The 16088-nt window shown below is 36.3% G+C and overlaps 2 protein-coding genes across 2 annotated transcripts in view; one reads left to right on the top strand and one right to left on the bottom strand.

The window, feature by feature from the left end:
- The first annotated feature begins 1669 nt into the window (after positions 1–1669).
- On the top strand, positions 1670–5713 carry txndc12 (thioredoxin domain containing 12 (endoplasmic reticulum)). The gene is made up of 7 exons (XM_084411535.1): positions 1670–1901; positions 2376–2436; positions 3035–3087; positions 3716–3789; positions 3917–3986; positions 4445–4528; positions 4821–5713. The coding sequence occupies exons 1-7, from the start codon at positions 1799–1801 to the stop codon at positions 4901–4903; spliced, it is 528 nt and encodes a 175-aa protein (XP_084267661.1). The 5' UTR covers positions 1670–1798; the 3' UTR covers positions 4904–5713.
- A 1648-nt stretch (positions 5714–7361) lies between these two features.
- The window catches only part of gipc2 (GIPC PDZ domain containing family, member 2), a 16493-nt gene continuing 7766 nt past the window's right edge, over positions 7362–16088 (bottom strand). The window contains exons 2-6 of the mRNA XM_084410242.1: positions 13451–13636; positions 12745–12925; positions 12184–12302; positions 11987–12068; positions 7362–8330 (exon numbers count right to left, since the gene is read on the bottom strand). Of these exons, the coding sequence (XP_084266368.1) occupies positions 8179–8330; positions 11987–12068; positions 12184–12302; positions 12745–12925; positions 13451–13636 (720 nt within the window). The 3' untranslated portion in view covers positions 7362–8178. The remainder of the gene's footprint in view (positions 8331–11986; positions 12069–12183; positions 12303–12744; positions 12926–13450; positions 13637–16088) is intronic.

Below are 16088 nucleotides of genomic sequence, written 5' to 3'. Positions count from 1 at the left end.
CATCCAATCTTAATCTCCATCAAAATCTGCCACACAAATAGACATTCACTTACACATTAACACACACTATTCTTTACCACTATCCATAAGATCATACCTGTCACTTCTGCCTCTGACTCTAAATATTCTCCCTCACATGGTCACAGTCACTGAAGGCTAACTCAACCTTACTCTCATCACATGGAAGAGCTAACTCTGCACTAAGAGTAAAATATTGCTGTGTTCATTTTTTGAAAAGAAGAAATCATTTTGTTATTTATACATAAATACAACTATACTACAATAAACACTTCAAATAAATAAATAACTGCAATCATATTGTTGATGCTACCATCTATAAAAACAATCCCAATGGGGAAACACATTACTGCAATTCCACTGGTACAGCGTTGCCAAACAGCATACCTATTTTTTCCGTAGCGTTGCCATATGGAAACATTGATATTTTCTCATTTTACAGTAAAACTAGGCTATGTTAGACAAAGTTGATTTGTGAAGAAATATAGGCTATGCTGTAAAAAAAACAAAAAACAAATCCCATTTGAGAAGAGACGTTTAGAAATTAGGTTATTAGAGCAATTTCTGGAACACAACAGTTGTCTTTCGCGTGAGGGTGACAGTGGGAAAGAGTTTTGAAGGACATTCAAGCACATCATTGGCTTTGCCCTTCCCATAGTGCAATGCATTGTTTTGTTTTTTTCAGAATAACAAGGAAATGAGTAGAAATTAATTCTTGCCATATCCCCCTGAGACCCAGAAGTTTTTTTTTTGTGTGTGTGTGTTAAATTTAGTATTTTTTCGTGTCATCACATTGTTTAAAGCATACGAAATAAATGGTAAAAACATTTTTGAAAAGTGCTATGTCCTCTGTAGTGGACACCAGGACTCAGTTGTTTAAAAAATAAAATTGCATGAAATTACATGTATAGGCAAAAACAATGGGATTTTTTTTTTTTTCATTCTGGTTAAAAAAACATATCGGTTTTTTTAACCAAAATTTGTATAAAGATTATTCTTAACTATGTTATGAAAGATATAACAGAATGAATTGATACACCATTTTGCTTTATGAAATATGTGGGTAAAATGGACATAAATGAATATTCTCATTCAATACAATGGTATCTATACTCTGTATATAATTTGCATATTAATGTATTCTTGGGGCAACATGCAATGAAAAAATAAGTGTAATAATGGTAGTAATAATTGGCAACATTTTAGTAATAGGTAATATCTAATAGAAATATTGATGTATAATTTATTTCCCTATTGACTTGTTGTGTCTCCCAAAATGCTTGATAAACATGATTTAAGTCCTGGCGTCCACTACAGTGGACATGTGTGAAATTGATGCCCTGTTCTGAAACAGAAAGTAATCTTTTGATTGGAAACCCCATAATGTTTTCCTGAGATGTTGGTTGAAAAGTAGTTCAATTTAAATGATAATTAGAATGTATTATCATAATTTCCATCAGAGTGCTACATTTGATAACTAAAGTAATGTCAGTCATTTTTAAAGACCAAGGAGAAGTTGTTTTCATGGTGAAACCTCCAAACATTTGGTATCTCTGAGTGTGCTCTTTACAGGACATCCAGAATGTGACATGTATGGTGTCAGAGAAATTCACTAAAACATAATGTCCACTACAGTGGTCAATGCGTGGACAAATGTCTATTCTGGGTCCCAGGAGGATATGGCAACTCTGTACCGTTTAGGGTTAATCCGGCAGGTTTTAGGACCCAGCGGCCGGGTTCCCTCCGTCACATACTGAGCTCAAGGCTAACAACCATCGCAATGAAAATGCCGTCGTCTTTACTCAACATTACGCTGGTTTCATTTATACTGGTTTTTATTGCATCACATTTCGGGGAGGTCTTAGCTGATGGCAATGGACGAGGTAAAAAATGTCAATAAATTTAGACAATCGATCTAGAACAATCCCTATCAAAGCTAGCCGTGCTAACGTTAGACCACCGGCTTCACACCCGGAACGCGGATCTAATGTAACTCCCGACTGACCGAGATAAAACTCACTACTATCATAGTAAGGGTGACTGTCTGATGTTAGTTACAGTATATATCCGTATAAGTAAAAGTATCAGTGTGTTTTATTCAGATATGAGCTCATCTTTAACCTGAGTTGGTGGGATTTTGTAATCTTTGATCATAAATGATCAGAAGAGCTCAGAGTTATGAATGCTCATAGTCAGCTCTGTCATTGCATTTGGGAATTGGATGAAAGACTCTGTGATCACAGGTGTTTTGTGTCAGATCTCTTTGTGCTGTTGTTATAGTCCTGGCTTGTTCCAACAGGTACACTTGTTCCCAACCAGATGTTACATAATTATGCACTTGTTTGTGTTTATTAAAGGATTTGGGGACCACATTCACTGGAGGAGCCTTGAAGATGGGAAGAAGGAGGCTGAAGCAAGGTATATATATGACTGTAATACCCTTTCATCTCTGTAACGTTGTGGTTTAAATATTTCTATGAAAGGTAGGCCTGTACCAGACTTTCAGAAATATAATCAGGTCATGTTTAATCCTTTAAAGCCTACTGTATCATATTTGATATACAGGCATTTCTAAGGCCTCTAAATGTATCAGCATGATAAAAACCTTTTCTACTACATGCATTCTGTTGTCTGACTGATTACAGGTTTTATCCCCCACAATAGAAAATACAAAGCTTTGATCGGAAAACAGTCTTCAGTTCAGATATAGAGTGTGAGACTGATATTTATTTGTACTTTATGTAAGTAGTCTGCTATACTGTTATAAAACATGTCAATGATTTGCATTACAAACTATCAGAATTTCTGTGCCATATAAATATCAGCAACTGCACCAAAATGGCTCCGTTTGGACCTGATTAAAATTGAGTACGACTATAAAAATTATAGCATAAAAGCTCATAGTATTGCCATTGCTCCTTGTGGGACTGAGAGTTTGCTCACATACGGTTTACATCTTCCAGCGTTTGTTTTTGAATGTGATTTTCAAACGTAATTCTGACCTTGTTCTGTCCAGTGGACTCCCTCTGATGGTCATTGTTCACAAGACTTGGTGCGGCGCCTGTAAAGGTATGTGGACGCTCGAGTCTTTGGCCAGAATATCTGTCATAAAAATGGAAATACAAAAGTATTTCAAAATAATATTCAAAAGGTTGGGGTCAGTAATATTTTTGTTTAATGTTTTTGAAAAATACAATATAAAAAGTAATGTGTACAATACAGTAATGTCAAATATTATTACAATTTAAAATAACTATTTTTCTATTTTAATATATTTTAGACTAATTTATTCCTGTGATGCAAAGCTGAATTTTCAGCATCATTACTCCAGTCTTCAGTGTCACATGATCCTTCAGAAATCATTCTGATATGATGGTTTGATGCTCAAGAAACATTTCATATTATAGTCAATGTTGAAAACAGTTGTGCTGCTTAATATTTTTGTAGAAACTGTAAAAAAATTCAGCATTAATCAGCATTCTCTGATTAATCGAAAGTTCAAAAGAACAGCATTTAGTTGAAATATATATTTTTTCTGTTACTTTTGGTCAATGTAATGCATTCTTGCTGAATAAAACTATTAATATATTGAAAAAATCTTACTGACCTAAAACTTTTTAACAGTATTGTATGTATGGCTTATTATGTTACCTTGAAGTGTACACGTAAATTATTATGTTGTAAAAAATAACTTTAGCACTAAAGCCCAAGTTTGCTGAATCGAAGGACATCTCTGAGTTGGCCCACAACTTTGTCATGATTAACTTGGAGGTGAGTAATGGTAACACTTTACAATACGGTTTCATTAGTTAACTACTTTAGTTAAATGAACCAATAATGAACTGCACTTCTACAGCATTTATTAATCTTCTCATTACATGTCCCCATGTGGCTACAGGATGAAGAGGAGCCTAAAGACGAGGCCTTCAGCCCAGATGGTGGTTACATTCCCAGAATACTTTTCCTGGGTAGGTTATATACATAAACAAATCGGCTAAGCAAATGCTCTGGATTAGAACATCAACCATTGCTTAAAGGTGGACTCCATTTCCTTTATCATTTAAAAGGTTTATTCCTACAGAAATAACGTTTTTTTTTATTTTATTTTTTTTATCTTGATGAAGGCTATATTAGTGGCCTAATAAAGCAGTTTTATTTAATTTAACATGAAGGGAGGGAGGAGTCAGTGTCTTAATGAGTGATGAAATGTTGTCATCACATAACCAGCCAAATATGACTACCTTTATCTCAGTAACCCTCACATTATTGGAGTTTCATCACAAATTAAGCATGTTTGAAAAGTGTGTTTCTACAATATCATAAGTAACAAACCAGTTTACTCTTGTGTGATGCTGCATCCACGGCACTAGGTGTCAGTAAATGGCCTGGCCGACTGTTACAACATAGATGTTTTGCTCTTTGTTAGATCCCACTGGTAAAGTCCACTCTGAGATCACAAACAAGAATGGAAATCCAAACTACAAGTACTTCTACAGCAATGCAGATCAAGGTAAGACATTTTACTTTGAAAGTGTTGCGAAATATGCAAGAAACGACTAAATAGCTTATCTTTTTCTGTTTCCCCAATGAGCCTGAATTGGTAATACCATACATAATGCACTGTATTGACTTTAGCTGTGCCTGAATTTTGCTTCATATAGTATACCTGTGCATTCGAATAGCAAAGCAAAACAGGATTGACACAGTGTGTGCGGTTCATTCTGAAGATAAATGTGAAAACCAAACTAGACTTAAGTGCAATGTGACAATGTTCCTCGACCTCACATCTCTTCCACGTGCAGTTGTGGCTAGCATGAAGGAAGCTCAAGAGAAGCTGACTGGAGATGCCTTCAGGAACGCCGCTCACGTCGGTGACGAACTCTGAGAACGGCAGAAGTGGCACGGAGAGATCTCAGCCAGAACACTACATCTCTCCGCTGGGCACACTAGATCCATCCATCCATCTGTTCATCCCCAACCTCAACTCCTCCTGTGATTTCATTTGACCTGCTATATAGCACAAAAAGCTTCAGAAATGAAGGAATTTATAACGCATCTACTGATTACATGTCCAGATATCGCAGCTTGCGGTTGATTACTTTGCGGTTGATTACTTTGAGAACCAAAGCATACTTGCTGTCCATGTCACATAAAGGGTGCTAAAAAAGCTTCTTTTTTTTTTTTTTTTTTTTTTTTCAAAGCTTACGTGTCTATATTGATTATTCATGTCGAAACCGATCAACCCTCTTGACTTCATCCTCAAGGCACTCCACGTTTTGTCCGACTAAGAAACATTTAACACAGGCGATTCTTGTGCTTCCAAGCCATATCTTGCAAGCTGCGGTGAAACTGATCCAGTTACCCAGTCGAATATATGAAGGGCCTTATAATCCCCAAACTGTACCCACCTAAATCTAACATATTTGTTTTCATGAGTGTGAAAGATCTATTATGTTAAGGCTATTAGAAATGTGTATTAGAAAAGTTTTAGTCCTCAATATATGGAGTTGCCTTTGGTTTAATAAGAGATTTTTACTATTGACAATACTTGTGATTTAAGGACTGTAATGCAAACTGGGATTTTCTTCTTTTTTTTTTTCTTTTTTTTGGGATTGAGGGAATTGTTCTTTCTTCACCATACTGTATTTTTTACCAATATGTAAAATGAGGCTACAAATAAAGTTGATATAAAATATTGTAATGTATTCATTTCAGTGTTAGCTTATATAGAGTGGAGTGACTGATGTTTGACTAGTTTCCCAAAGGTACTTTATGGAAATATCGTCTCAGGCCCTTCTTGGTGTTTTTGGATTTTATAAAACGAATTTAAAAATGATGTGCTACATTGTCTCAGTTGTATTTTGAGCAAAATAGAAATATTTTTTATGCAATTGTTGACAACAGTATAAACAATGATAATATAGAAGTCTAATCTCTACATACCATTCAAATTTTGGGATTTTTTTTTTTTTTTTAAATACTTTTATTCAGCAGGGCTGCATTAAATTGATCTAAATTGACAGTAAAGACATTTATAATGTAACAAAAGGTTTCAGATACAAATAAATGCTGACCCCAAACTTTTGAAAGGTGGTGTCCATACAAGAAGACCAAAAAGTATGATTTTGTTTTAGATGTTTTAAAGGGACAGTTCACTTTGAAATTAATTTTTGATATGTTTTAGCTTACCTCAAGGGCATCCAAGATGTAGGTGTCTTTGTTTCCGCAGTAGTTTCAATTTTGATATTTTTAGGTCAAACCGTTCTTGTCTGTCAGTCAGTCATATAATGCAGGTCGATGGTCAGTGTCTCAAAACACAAGCACAGAGTCCAAATTAAAACAATTCCCCATCGTCCAAATGAAACAATTCCCCATCATAAGTACACATTGATGGCCTAAGACACGAAACGAGCGGTTTGTGTGAGAAAACGAACAGTATTTATATCGTTGTTATCTCTTGAAAACAGCACACGTCCAAATGATCTGACGGCGCGGGCGGGTATAGACGTCGCCTTGGCTACGGTTTCGTTCCAATGAACTGCAGTAGCGAAGGCGACATCTAGTGTATACATCTATACCCGCCCGCGGAATTGTTTTAATTTGGACTCTGTGCTTGTGTTTTGAGCCAGTGACCATCGACCTGCATTATATGACTGACAGACAAGAACGGTTTGACCTAAAAATATCAAAATTGAAACTACTGCGGAAACAAAGACACCTACATCTTGGATGCCCTTGAGGTAAGCTAAAACATATCAAAAATTAATTTCAAAGTGAACTATCGCTTTAAGGTTTCCAAACCTTTGGAGGAATTTACCTTGAAATTGTCTTATTGGAACACTTGGAAGAAAAGATTAGAAACTTTTAAGGGTATTTAGTTTTTAATTTTGTTTTGATAATTTTTATTTTATTTTTATAAACCGCTCATAAACAGATTTTATCATTAGGAAAAATTATGCAATCAAGATATGTAACGGTTTTGACATAAAACGTTCTTTAAAACTGAATCAAGAACCTTAGTATTCTATATAGAACCCCATTGAACTTTTTTTTTTTCTAAGGGTGTACTAATCAAATGATAACTTGCAACCATTTTTATGTTCATATATCATTTCCACATTATGAAGCGGTTTCGTCAGAAAGAGTTTTGCGGTACAGCAGAGGGCAGTCTTCATCCAGATATTCCCTCTGTTCCACTTCTCTACTGCAGTAAGTGCAAACACACTAACAACAGTTTGAGCCTAATGCAGTGCTTTAAATTAAAATTAAGTGACACATTGTGGCTTGAATGATAAACAACAATCTTACATATGGTTAAGCTATGTCAAAATAATAAGAGAATTAGATAGGCAACAGTTTATTATTTCATCAACAGTGAATGATCAACTTCACAAAGTAATTTAGTACATATTTTTTCACCTTTAATGTGAAAAAAAATCAGGCAAAGACAAATCTTGTGATTTGAGCGCAATATAAATTGTTCATACAAAATTAAATTGACATCACAACAGCGAAGGCACACAAAAATAAACATACGTCTATCATACAAAGTGATCCCTTATGGATTGTATTTTACAATAAACTCAAAACAACAAAAATCAACAATGAGAGATCAATTCATTTGTGGAATTTCTTAAATTAACTGTATGGCACCATTTGTATGATTAATATGACGTTTTTATGTTCATGTGTATATATTCTGAAATCAGCTACTGACGCTGACTTTTTTTCTTTTCTAAATCAATTCGTTTGATCACTTTATTAAATAAATTAAAAAGTCTAAAATAGCTCTAAAAAGATGTATATCCATTATTCTATACAAAATTCTCTCTATGCAAAATGTGTTTCAAACATCACCCTTTCCCTTTGCTTGTGTTAAATATCATATATTCCCCGCTTCACCTAGAAATGCTTCCCACGGAAATAGGTCAAAACTTGGTGACTAAATGTTCTTGGAGGTTTTTTTTAAAGACTTGAAATTGTATTATGTGAAGAATACGGAGGTGATATTTACTATTATTTTTTAGTGTTTATTTGTAAAAAAATCGTCACAAAGTCAAATGTTACGCATGCTAGCTATAAACAGTTGAAATCAAGGGGATCCTGTTGAGAGAGTTGTGCAGTTTTTCAGTGTATGGTGGTGTGTGAATGTAGCAGCGTTTAAAACCGTCCCTGTTTGGCGTCACCGATGGCTCCCCAGACGTCAAACACAAACTCATCCGGGAAGGCAAAGTCACCGAGAGCCTGGTCCAGAGCCATGGCGAACTCGTCAGGGTTCTTCTTGTCTCTGCCCACCTCCACCATCGTGGCCGCTGTGCAGAAGTGAGACAGAACATAAATACTCAAGAGCCTGACACATATTGGTGGTATTTGTTAATGCAATGAACCATTGTTTCCAAATTACATTGCAAAGGTCAGCCGTCTTGTTTCGGCAACCAGATATTAGACTGGACATCATGTGGTTACACAACACAGTACCAAAATTATTTAATATACAAAAGTGAATAAAATGTATTATCATTTATGTTGCTGTCCCAAATATGCACTTATTATGTTATATGGTTACTTTAAGTATTCAAGTATTAAGTATTATTAATTAGCATTTAGGATTGTCTGTAAATCTACTGTAAGCACACACCCTAATATATATATATATATATATATATACACACACACACACACACACACATTTATGATGTTAACATTTCTCACATATATTCATAAATACACATACATGCACATATACAAATGAATAATTATTAATTTTTACATAAACACAAATTGTATGGGTTCATGTGGAGATGGGTTCAAATGTATGGAGTCAGTATGAATCCAGTATCTTTTTTGAAAGAAAGTGAACATGAACAATTAAAAAAATTCCTGGAAATAAATAATCTTCTTTCTCCCTTTCAGTCTGGTTTTAGAAAGCAGCATAGCACTGTTACTGCTGCTATTAAAGTGTTTAGTGACATCATTAATGCCTTGGATTGTAAACAAATTTGGCTTTTGACACAGTTGATAACGACATCCTTTTAAAGAGACAATTCATTGTTGGTCTCTCAGATAATGCTATAAAACGGTTTGCCAACTACCTTACGAACTCGGTGTGTGATTTTAAAGGATGGTATTTGATGGAGTACCTCAGGAGTCAGTTCTAGGACCCATTTTCTTTTCTTTGTATACAAGTACCGTTTGTGATAACATTCCTAATGCTAGTGTAGGTATCATCTTTATGCAGATGATACTGCTATTTATTGTCGTGCATCTTCAGCTTCACAAGCTCTTCAATACTTGCAATCAGTGTTTGATATTGTACAGTACTTTACTGTACATTACTGGTTTTAAATACAGATAAACTAAATTAATCATATTTTAAAACGCCAACACTCTACCCATCAGTCTTCCTGATATTACATCCTCCCAGGGGAAAAACAAAAAAATAATGTGTTGCTAGTTATAAGTACTTGGGTATTCTATTTGATAGTCAATTATCTTTTAAGCATCATATTGATAAATTAATTTCTAAACTTAAGCTTAAATTGGGGGTTTTATTTCAGAAACAGAACTTTATTTTCTTTTCAGCTGATGTCTGTGATCAATGGTGATGTCTGCAACCTTAAAATTTTTTTTTTTTTTTTTTACCACTATTGGACTCTGCTTTATATAAATGCTCCAGTACACTATCTCAAAATACTATTTTTTTTAACAGTGCTATACGTTTTATTACTGGTTGTAGCTATCAAAAACATCAGTTCATGTTATATGATAAGGCTGAGATACCATCTCTTTACACGCAGAGAAGTTTTAACTGGTACTATTTTATTTATAAGTCTATCTGTGGTGTCACTCCATCCTATTTGTCTCTCAGCTTATCCAACACAAACACACACTCACTGGCCACTTTATTAGGTACACTTTTTGCAAGTACCGTGTTGGACCCACTTTTGCCTTCAGAACTGCCTTAATTCTTTGTGGCACAGATTCAACAAGATGCTAGAAATATTCCTCAGAGAATTTGGTCCAGATTTACATGATAACATCACACAGTTGCTGTAGATTTATCAGCTGCACATCCATGATGCGAATCTCCTGTTCCTTCACATCCCAAAGCTGCTCTACTGGATTGGGATCTGGAGACTCTGGAGGCCATTTGAGTTTAGTGACTCACTGTCATGTTCAATAAACCAGTTTGAGATTATTTGAGCTTTGTTACATGTGTGTTATCCTGCTGGAAGTGACCAACAGATGATGGGAACACCGTGGTCATAAAGGGATGGAGATGGTCAGCATCAATACTCAGGTCGGCTGTGGTGTTCAAACGATAATCAATTGGCACTAAGGGGCCCAAAGTGTGCCAAGAAAATATCCTCCACATCATTACACCACCAGCAGCCTGAACCGCTGATACAAGGCAGGATGGATCCATGCTTTCAAGTTGTTTACGCCAAATCCTAACCCGACCATCTGAATGTAGAAATCAAGACTCATCAGACCAGGGAACGTGATTTTCCAATCTTAAATTGTCCGATTTAGAGAGTCTGTGTGAATTGTAGCCTCAGTTTCATGTTCTCAGCTGACAGGAGTGTCACCGGTGTGTCTTCTGCTGCTGTAGCTCGTCTTCCTCAACGTGTTATGCGTTCAGAGATGCTCTTCTGCAGACCTCGGTTGTAACGAGTGGTTATTTGAGTTACTGTTGTCTTTTTATCAGCTGAACCAGTCTGGCCATTCTCTTGTGACCTCTGGCATCAACAAAGCATTTTCACCCACAGAACTGCCACTCACTCGATATTTTCTTTTTCTGCCCATTCTCTGTAAACCCTAGAGATGGTTGTGCATGAAAATCCCAGTAGATCAGCAGTTTCTGAAATTCTCAGACCAGCCTGTTTGGCACCAACAACCATGCCACATTCAGTCACTTAACCTTTCTTCCCCATTCTGATGCTTAGTTAAACTTCAACAGAATGTCTTGACCATGGGTGTGTCTAATATCGCCCCCTATACCCTTTAATAGGGCAACGCAATAACGAGTGTAAAACTGATGTCCACTCAACGAATAGAGAATACCCATAATGCACTGTGAGATTCACCACCGAATGAATTCCCGCGTCTCACCCGAAGATGGCGCTCACAGCTGAATCATCCATCCATTTTCCAAACCGCTGGTCCAATGTGGCTACAGCCTAATATCATACAGGTATACATTCCTTTTTAATTGATTATTAAATTGTTAAATTAAGGTTTATAGATTCTAGTTTCCATGACAGAGTTCAAGATAAATCTTTTCATCTTACAACTGGAGCTGCCAGTTTGCTAATTTATAATGATTATTAGGCAGCAAGCACAAACTATGCAAAAGTGGCAGCCCTTCCAGAGCACTCAGAGTTTTGAATTCACTGACTCAATTTCATTCACTCCTTCAAGAGAACTATATTAGTGGAGTAATGAGGGTGATTTTAACACAGCTCATGTCCACATGCCTAAATGCATTGAGATGCTGTCATGATTAGATATTAGGCTGATTAGATATTTGCGTTAATGAGCAGTTGAACAGGAGTACCCAATAAAGTGGCCGGTGAGTGTATAGGCTACTATAATCTTTGTTTAAATGACCTGTTATACCTCAAAGTTCATTGAGTCCATGAGTTCATTGAGCAGCAAATCAGAATTTTATAATGATTTCTAATTAATCACGTGACACTGAAGATTGAAGGAATAAATTGCATTTTACATTTTTGTTTTTTTGTAAAATTAAAATTGTAATCATATTCACATTATTACAGTTTTTACTGTATTTTTGATTAAATAAATGCTTAGTGAGCATTAGAGACTTCTCTCAAAAAGATAACAAATCTTACAGACCCCAAACTTTTAAACAATAGTGCATTTAGTTAAAAAACACTATTAATGTCCAAATTGAACCTTTATATGATCTTGTAAAAATAGGTGATGCACACTACAGAAGTCTCACCTAATTCAGTGTCTCGAATGCCCATGTAACTCTCAAGAAGATCATCCACTTTCTTCACTGCCTTCTCTTCAAACTCATTGGGCTGTAGAGTAATAGAAAGGCATTAGATATACTCTCAACTTTAAGTGAATGTTACAACTCGATTATCAGTGCTAATACTATTGCAAGCAATGGCAACACTGGTAAAACACAGTTACCATCTCCTCGACGGTTGCAGGACCCTTAGAGCGCAATCTGAGCGTTTCTCTGCCTGTGCCTATCTTGCCCTCTCCTGAGGATTTGCCTCCGCCTCCTCTTGACCTTGGTTCAAGCATCTCTGCCAAGTGAAAGAACATTATTTTTTTTTACATTAAATCTACATTTATACATTCAATAGAGCACATGAAGAAGTCTAAGGAGAAATCGCAATGCCTCATGGGAGTGAGCGTTCGATGCAGTTTCCATTGCCACGGCTTCTCTCATTGGTGGGTTTCTCTAGAGGGTACTGTAGTTCCTCATTGGGAATTTAGCAATTAAACATTTTTCTTTTAAAATCAAATTGAAATCATTGACTTAATACCATCACTTATCAACCTTAGAGCTCATTGGTTTATGTTTTGTTAAAAATAAAATTCTGTATTTTCTGGATATGTGCTCCAGAGAGCTACTGTTGCACTGACTCTATTGTCTAGATTATCATCCATGCATCAGTCACGTACAAGATTCAAAGTTAAGAATATACACAAATAGACCTTCAACAAGAAGCATGAATGACAAACCGAAGGCTTTCATGGGCTCCATCAGTTTGAGGGTGAAGGACTCATCTTTCGGCAGCTCCTTCAGCATTCGCGCCACCTCATAGTGCCGCATCCCCACAATGTTCTTTCCGTTAATGCTTTCGATATGATCTCCCACACAGATCACCTTCACCCCATCCACCACACTGCCCTCTTTGATACGCTGCCAAGCGGAAAACACACACATGCTTCAGATTTAAGAATGTTAACATGTTAAAGTAGCAATTGAACAAATGCATGTAGGTCTACTTTTACTTTAACCATTACCTAGGCTTAATTAAGTATGAACAATTAAAAAAATGGGTCTGAAACACAACTGACACTTTTCTTTAAATTATAAAAACCCAGCGTTCAGAGCTACAACTACAGCATGTGACCTTAACAAAGTCATTCTAACTTATAATTAAATTATGAAGGTCGCTCAATCAAAGCATGGCCAAACAAAAGCAACACAGGACAAAAGGGTAAATAACATTTTTATATTCCAACTTACACAAAGGCATAAAATAATCTTCAGGCAATGCATTTGTTTACTTTCAAAAACATGCAAATCATTGGCTGTACGTGGGAAGCGCTAGTATTACGGCAAGCCACAGTATGTGCGCTATGCTCAGAAAACTACGCTGCTAAAGGGGCGGCATCCCATAATAACAGCCTGTTCTAGAGAGAAGCATCATTGAGAGTCTACCTTTATGAAGGCGTATCCAGCTCCATTGTCTGTGATGGTGAGCCCAAGTGCATCCTCAGTTTTGAGCACCTCCACCTCCTTTTTGATCCCTTTTATGTGAGCGAAGATGAAGTCCTCCAGTCCTATCTGCCCTCCCAGCAGCTTTTCCATATCAATTTTGTGGGTGTTGAGTGTGCAAAATAGGATCTGTTGTAATACATTTAGAGGAGAGTTTCAACTATACAGCAGTGACACGGCACTTTTTAAAATAAAACATTCAGAGATGACATTAAGGATTTATGCAATTTTACTAACTTTAATTTAGTAGCTAATCCCAAAAGTCAGAAATCTAAATTCTTCATTTGTTATATTAACCAAAATCACCAAATACACTGTAAAAATGTTAGACGATAAAACAGAAATGAGAATCTTCACTGCAGTCTTAAACAAAGCTCTGCAGATTTCTTGACAGAATTTCGGTTTAAGCCCATGATCTCTCTCCATTTTCAACACACTAAGCCTTCATGGGGACATGGTGATGGTAAAAATATGAGATGGAAGGAACATTTTTGGGTGATCTTTCATCTAAGACAGGCCAAAATCATACAACATGTACTGGGCATTAGGGAAAGCAAAAGATTTGTGCGAGAATGCAAATGTATTGAAATATCATTTTTCCTCCCATCTCATTTTTTTACTTTCACCTTTAGGGGCTCCGTACTAAGGGGATATGGTGATGGAAAAACATGAGATGTGAGGAAAAATGACATCTAAATGCCTTTGCGTTCCATTCAAAACATTTGCGTTCCCCAGAGAAAATTTGCATTCGCTCCAAAAACGTTTGCGTTCACTCCCAAAAGTAGGGCTGCACGATTATGACAAAAAACATAATTGTCGATTAGTCCCTTGAAAGTGTAATTGCGATTATTAATTGCACACAATTTACATTAAACGATGTTTTGAATAGCCTTATAACATTGTTTGAAGCCATATTTATACCATATTGTTATATTAAAATAAACATCTGAAAACGCTCTTCCTGAAAAACTTGTAGTGCTTTTTTACAGCATTAAAGGAACCGTATGTAAGATTGTGGCCAAAACTGGTACTGCAATCACTTTCAAATTACTATAGAGCGGTGTATCCCCTCCCCCTCCCCCCTGACTCGAGGTAGCCAGTTAGGCTGCAGGATCCAGCAGGAACGTAGGCTGCTACAAGGAGCTTCCAATGGCAAGTGACGAGTCCTACACAGTACGTTTTTTTTTCTGTTAATTATGTTCATGCTTCATGAGAGATGTTTTGCGTATTTCGGATTCATAACGAGGTCTTTTATGTTTCGTAACGTTAGACATTTTTTATCCGACACGTTTGTAGCTGCAGCTGTGGTAACTAGAGCAGAGCTGGCAACCCGGATGCCGAAACACAACTGACTTCGTGATTGGTAGATAGGTGGAGGGTGGGGCATCAGGCCAAAACACAACATGACAACATCAGCATCAGTTGAGGGCTGCAACTTCACTTTTAAATGACAATATCCTGGCCGTACTACTGTTGTCAGTGATATAAGTATTTGAAATGAACATGATTTCTTAATGTCTAGTGACATATCAGGGCCATTTTATGATTAACTGAAATACATTTCTTACATACGGTTCCTTTAAGCCTCAAATGTCAAAACTAAACTAAAATTAAAACAATGGGGGAAAAGCCCTTAAAGGAGAACTCCGGTCAATTTTAACATTGAGCTAATTTTTTGGTACATTTGGAGTGCTGTCAGTACAGAGAACAATGACAAAAATCGGTGTTGCCTACACCGTGTTATCCTCGTTTTAAAATTTGCACCCTGTTGACTTCAGTGGGGCAAGTTTTAAACCTGCTTTTAGCCTCTTAACATCCTTGATGTGTCATTACAAGTGCACAGGTCATGTGAGTGATTCCTTCTGAGTGAACGCGGGTGAATCTGACTGCAGTAGATGTGAAAGAAATATATAAAAAATGATGTTTATTCAGCCAGCGCACATACCTGTGTTTACATCCTGTTTTCGGTCGAAGTCCACAGTAGTCGATTGTCGAGTTCACGCGCGTGATCATAGGTACTAAACCTATGCGCGTGAACTCGACAATCGATTACTGTGGACTTCGACCGAAAACAGGATGTAAATTTGATTAATTGTGCAGCACTGAACATTGCATACTGTATATTTTCCCCCTCCCATTATATCTATCACTTTTGTATGTGCTTGCGAAAGTATATAAGAGCATGCAAAACTTTTGCATGCCAATGCAAAGTCAACAAATATACAACAACAAATATATTATTTTAAGAACACAGTGGCTAAAAGGAAAAAATATGACTATAATGCAATTCCCCAGTATGACATCAAAATGAATTAAAAGAAAAACTTCAACAGTTCCTTAATTATTTCCTTTAACTGTCCAGTTGCAAAACAGTATTTCATTAGTAGGTTCTGACAAAGATAGCGACATATCTAAGAGGAGACAAGAATCAAATACAAATGAAAAAACCCTGGTTCAGTTAATCCAGTAGGATCCTGTTTGATTTTAATTGGATTCTTAGGATCCCATAAAGATCGTTTCAGGCTGTTTCCAAATTATGATACAATTCCATGGAATCATGTAATCTTCCTTTAGGACATTC

The sequence above is a fragment of the Rutilus rutilus genome (assembly GCF_951802725.1).
Source record: "Rutilus rutilus genome assembly, chromosome: 6".
Lineage (NCBI taxonomy): Eukaryota > Metazoa > Chordata > Actinopteri > Cypriniformes > Leuciscidae > Rutilus > Rutilus rutilus.
Note: the sequence above shows the minus strand (reverse complement) of the source record. Positions and strands in the feature narration are given on the sequence as shown.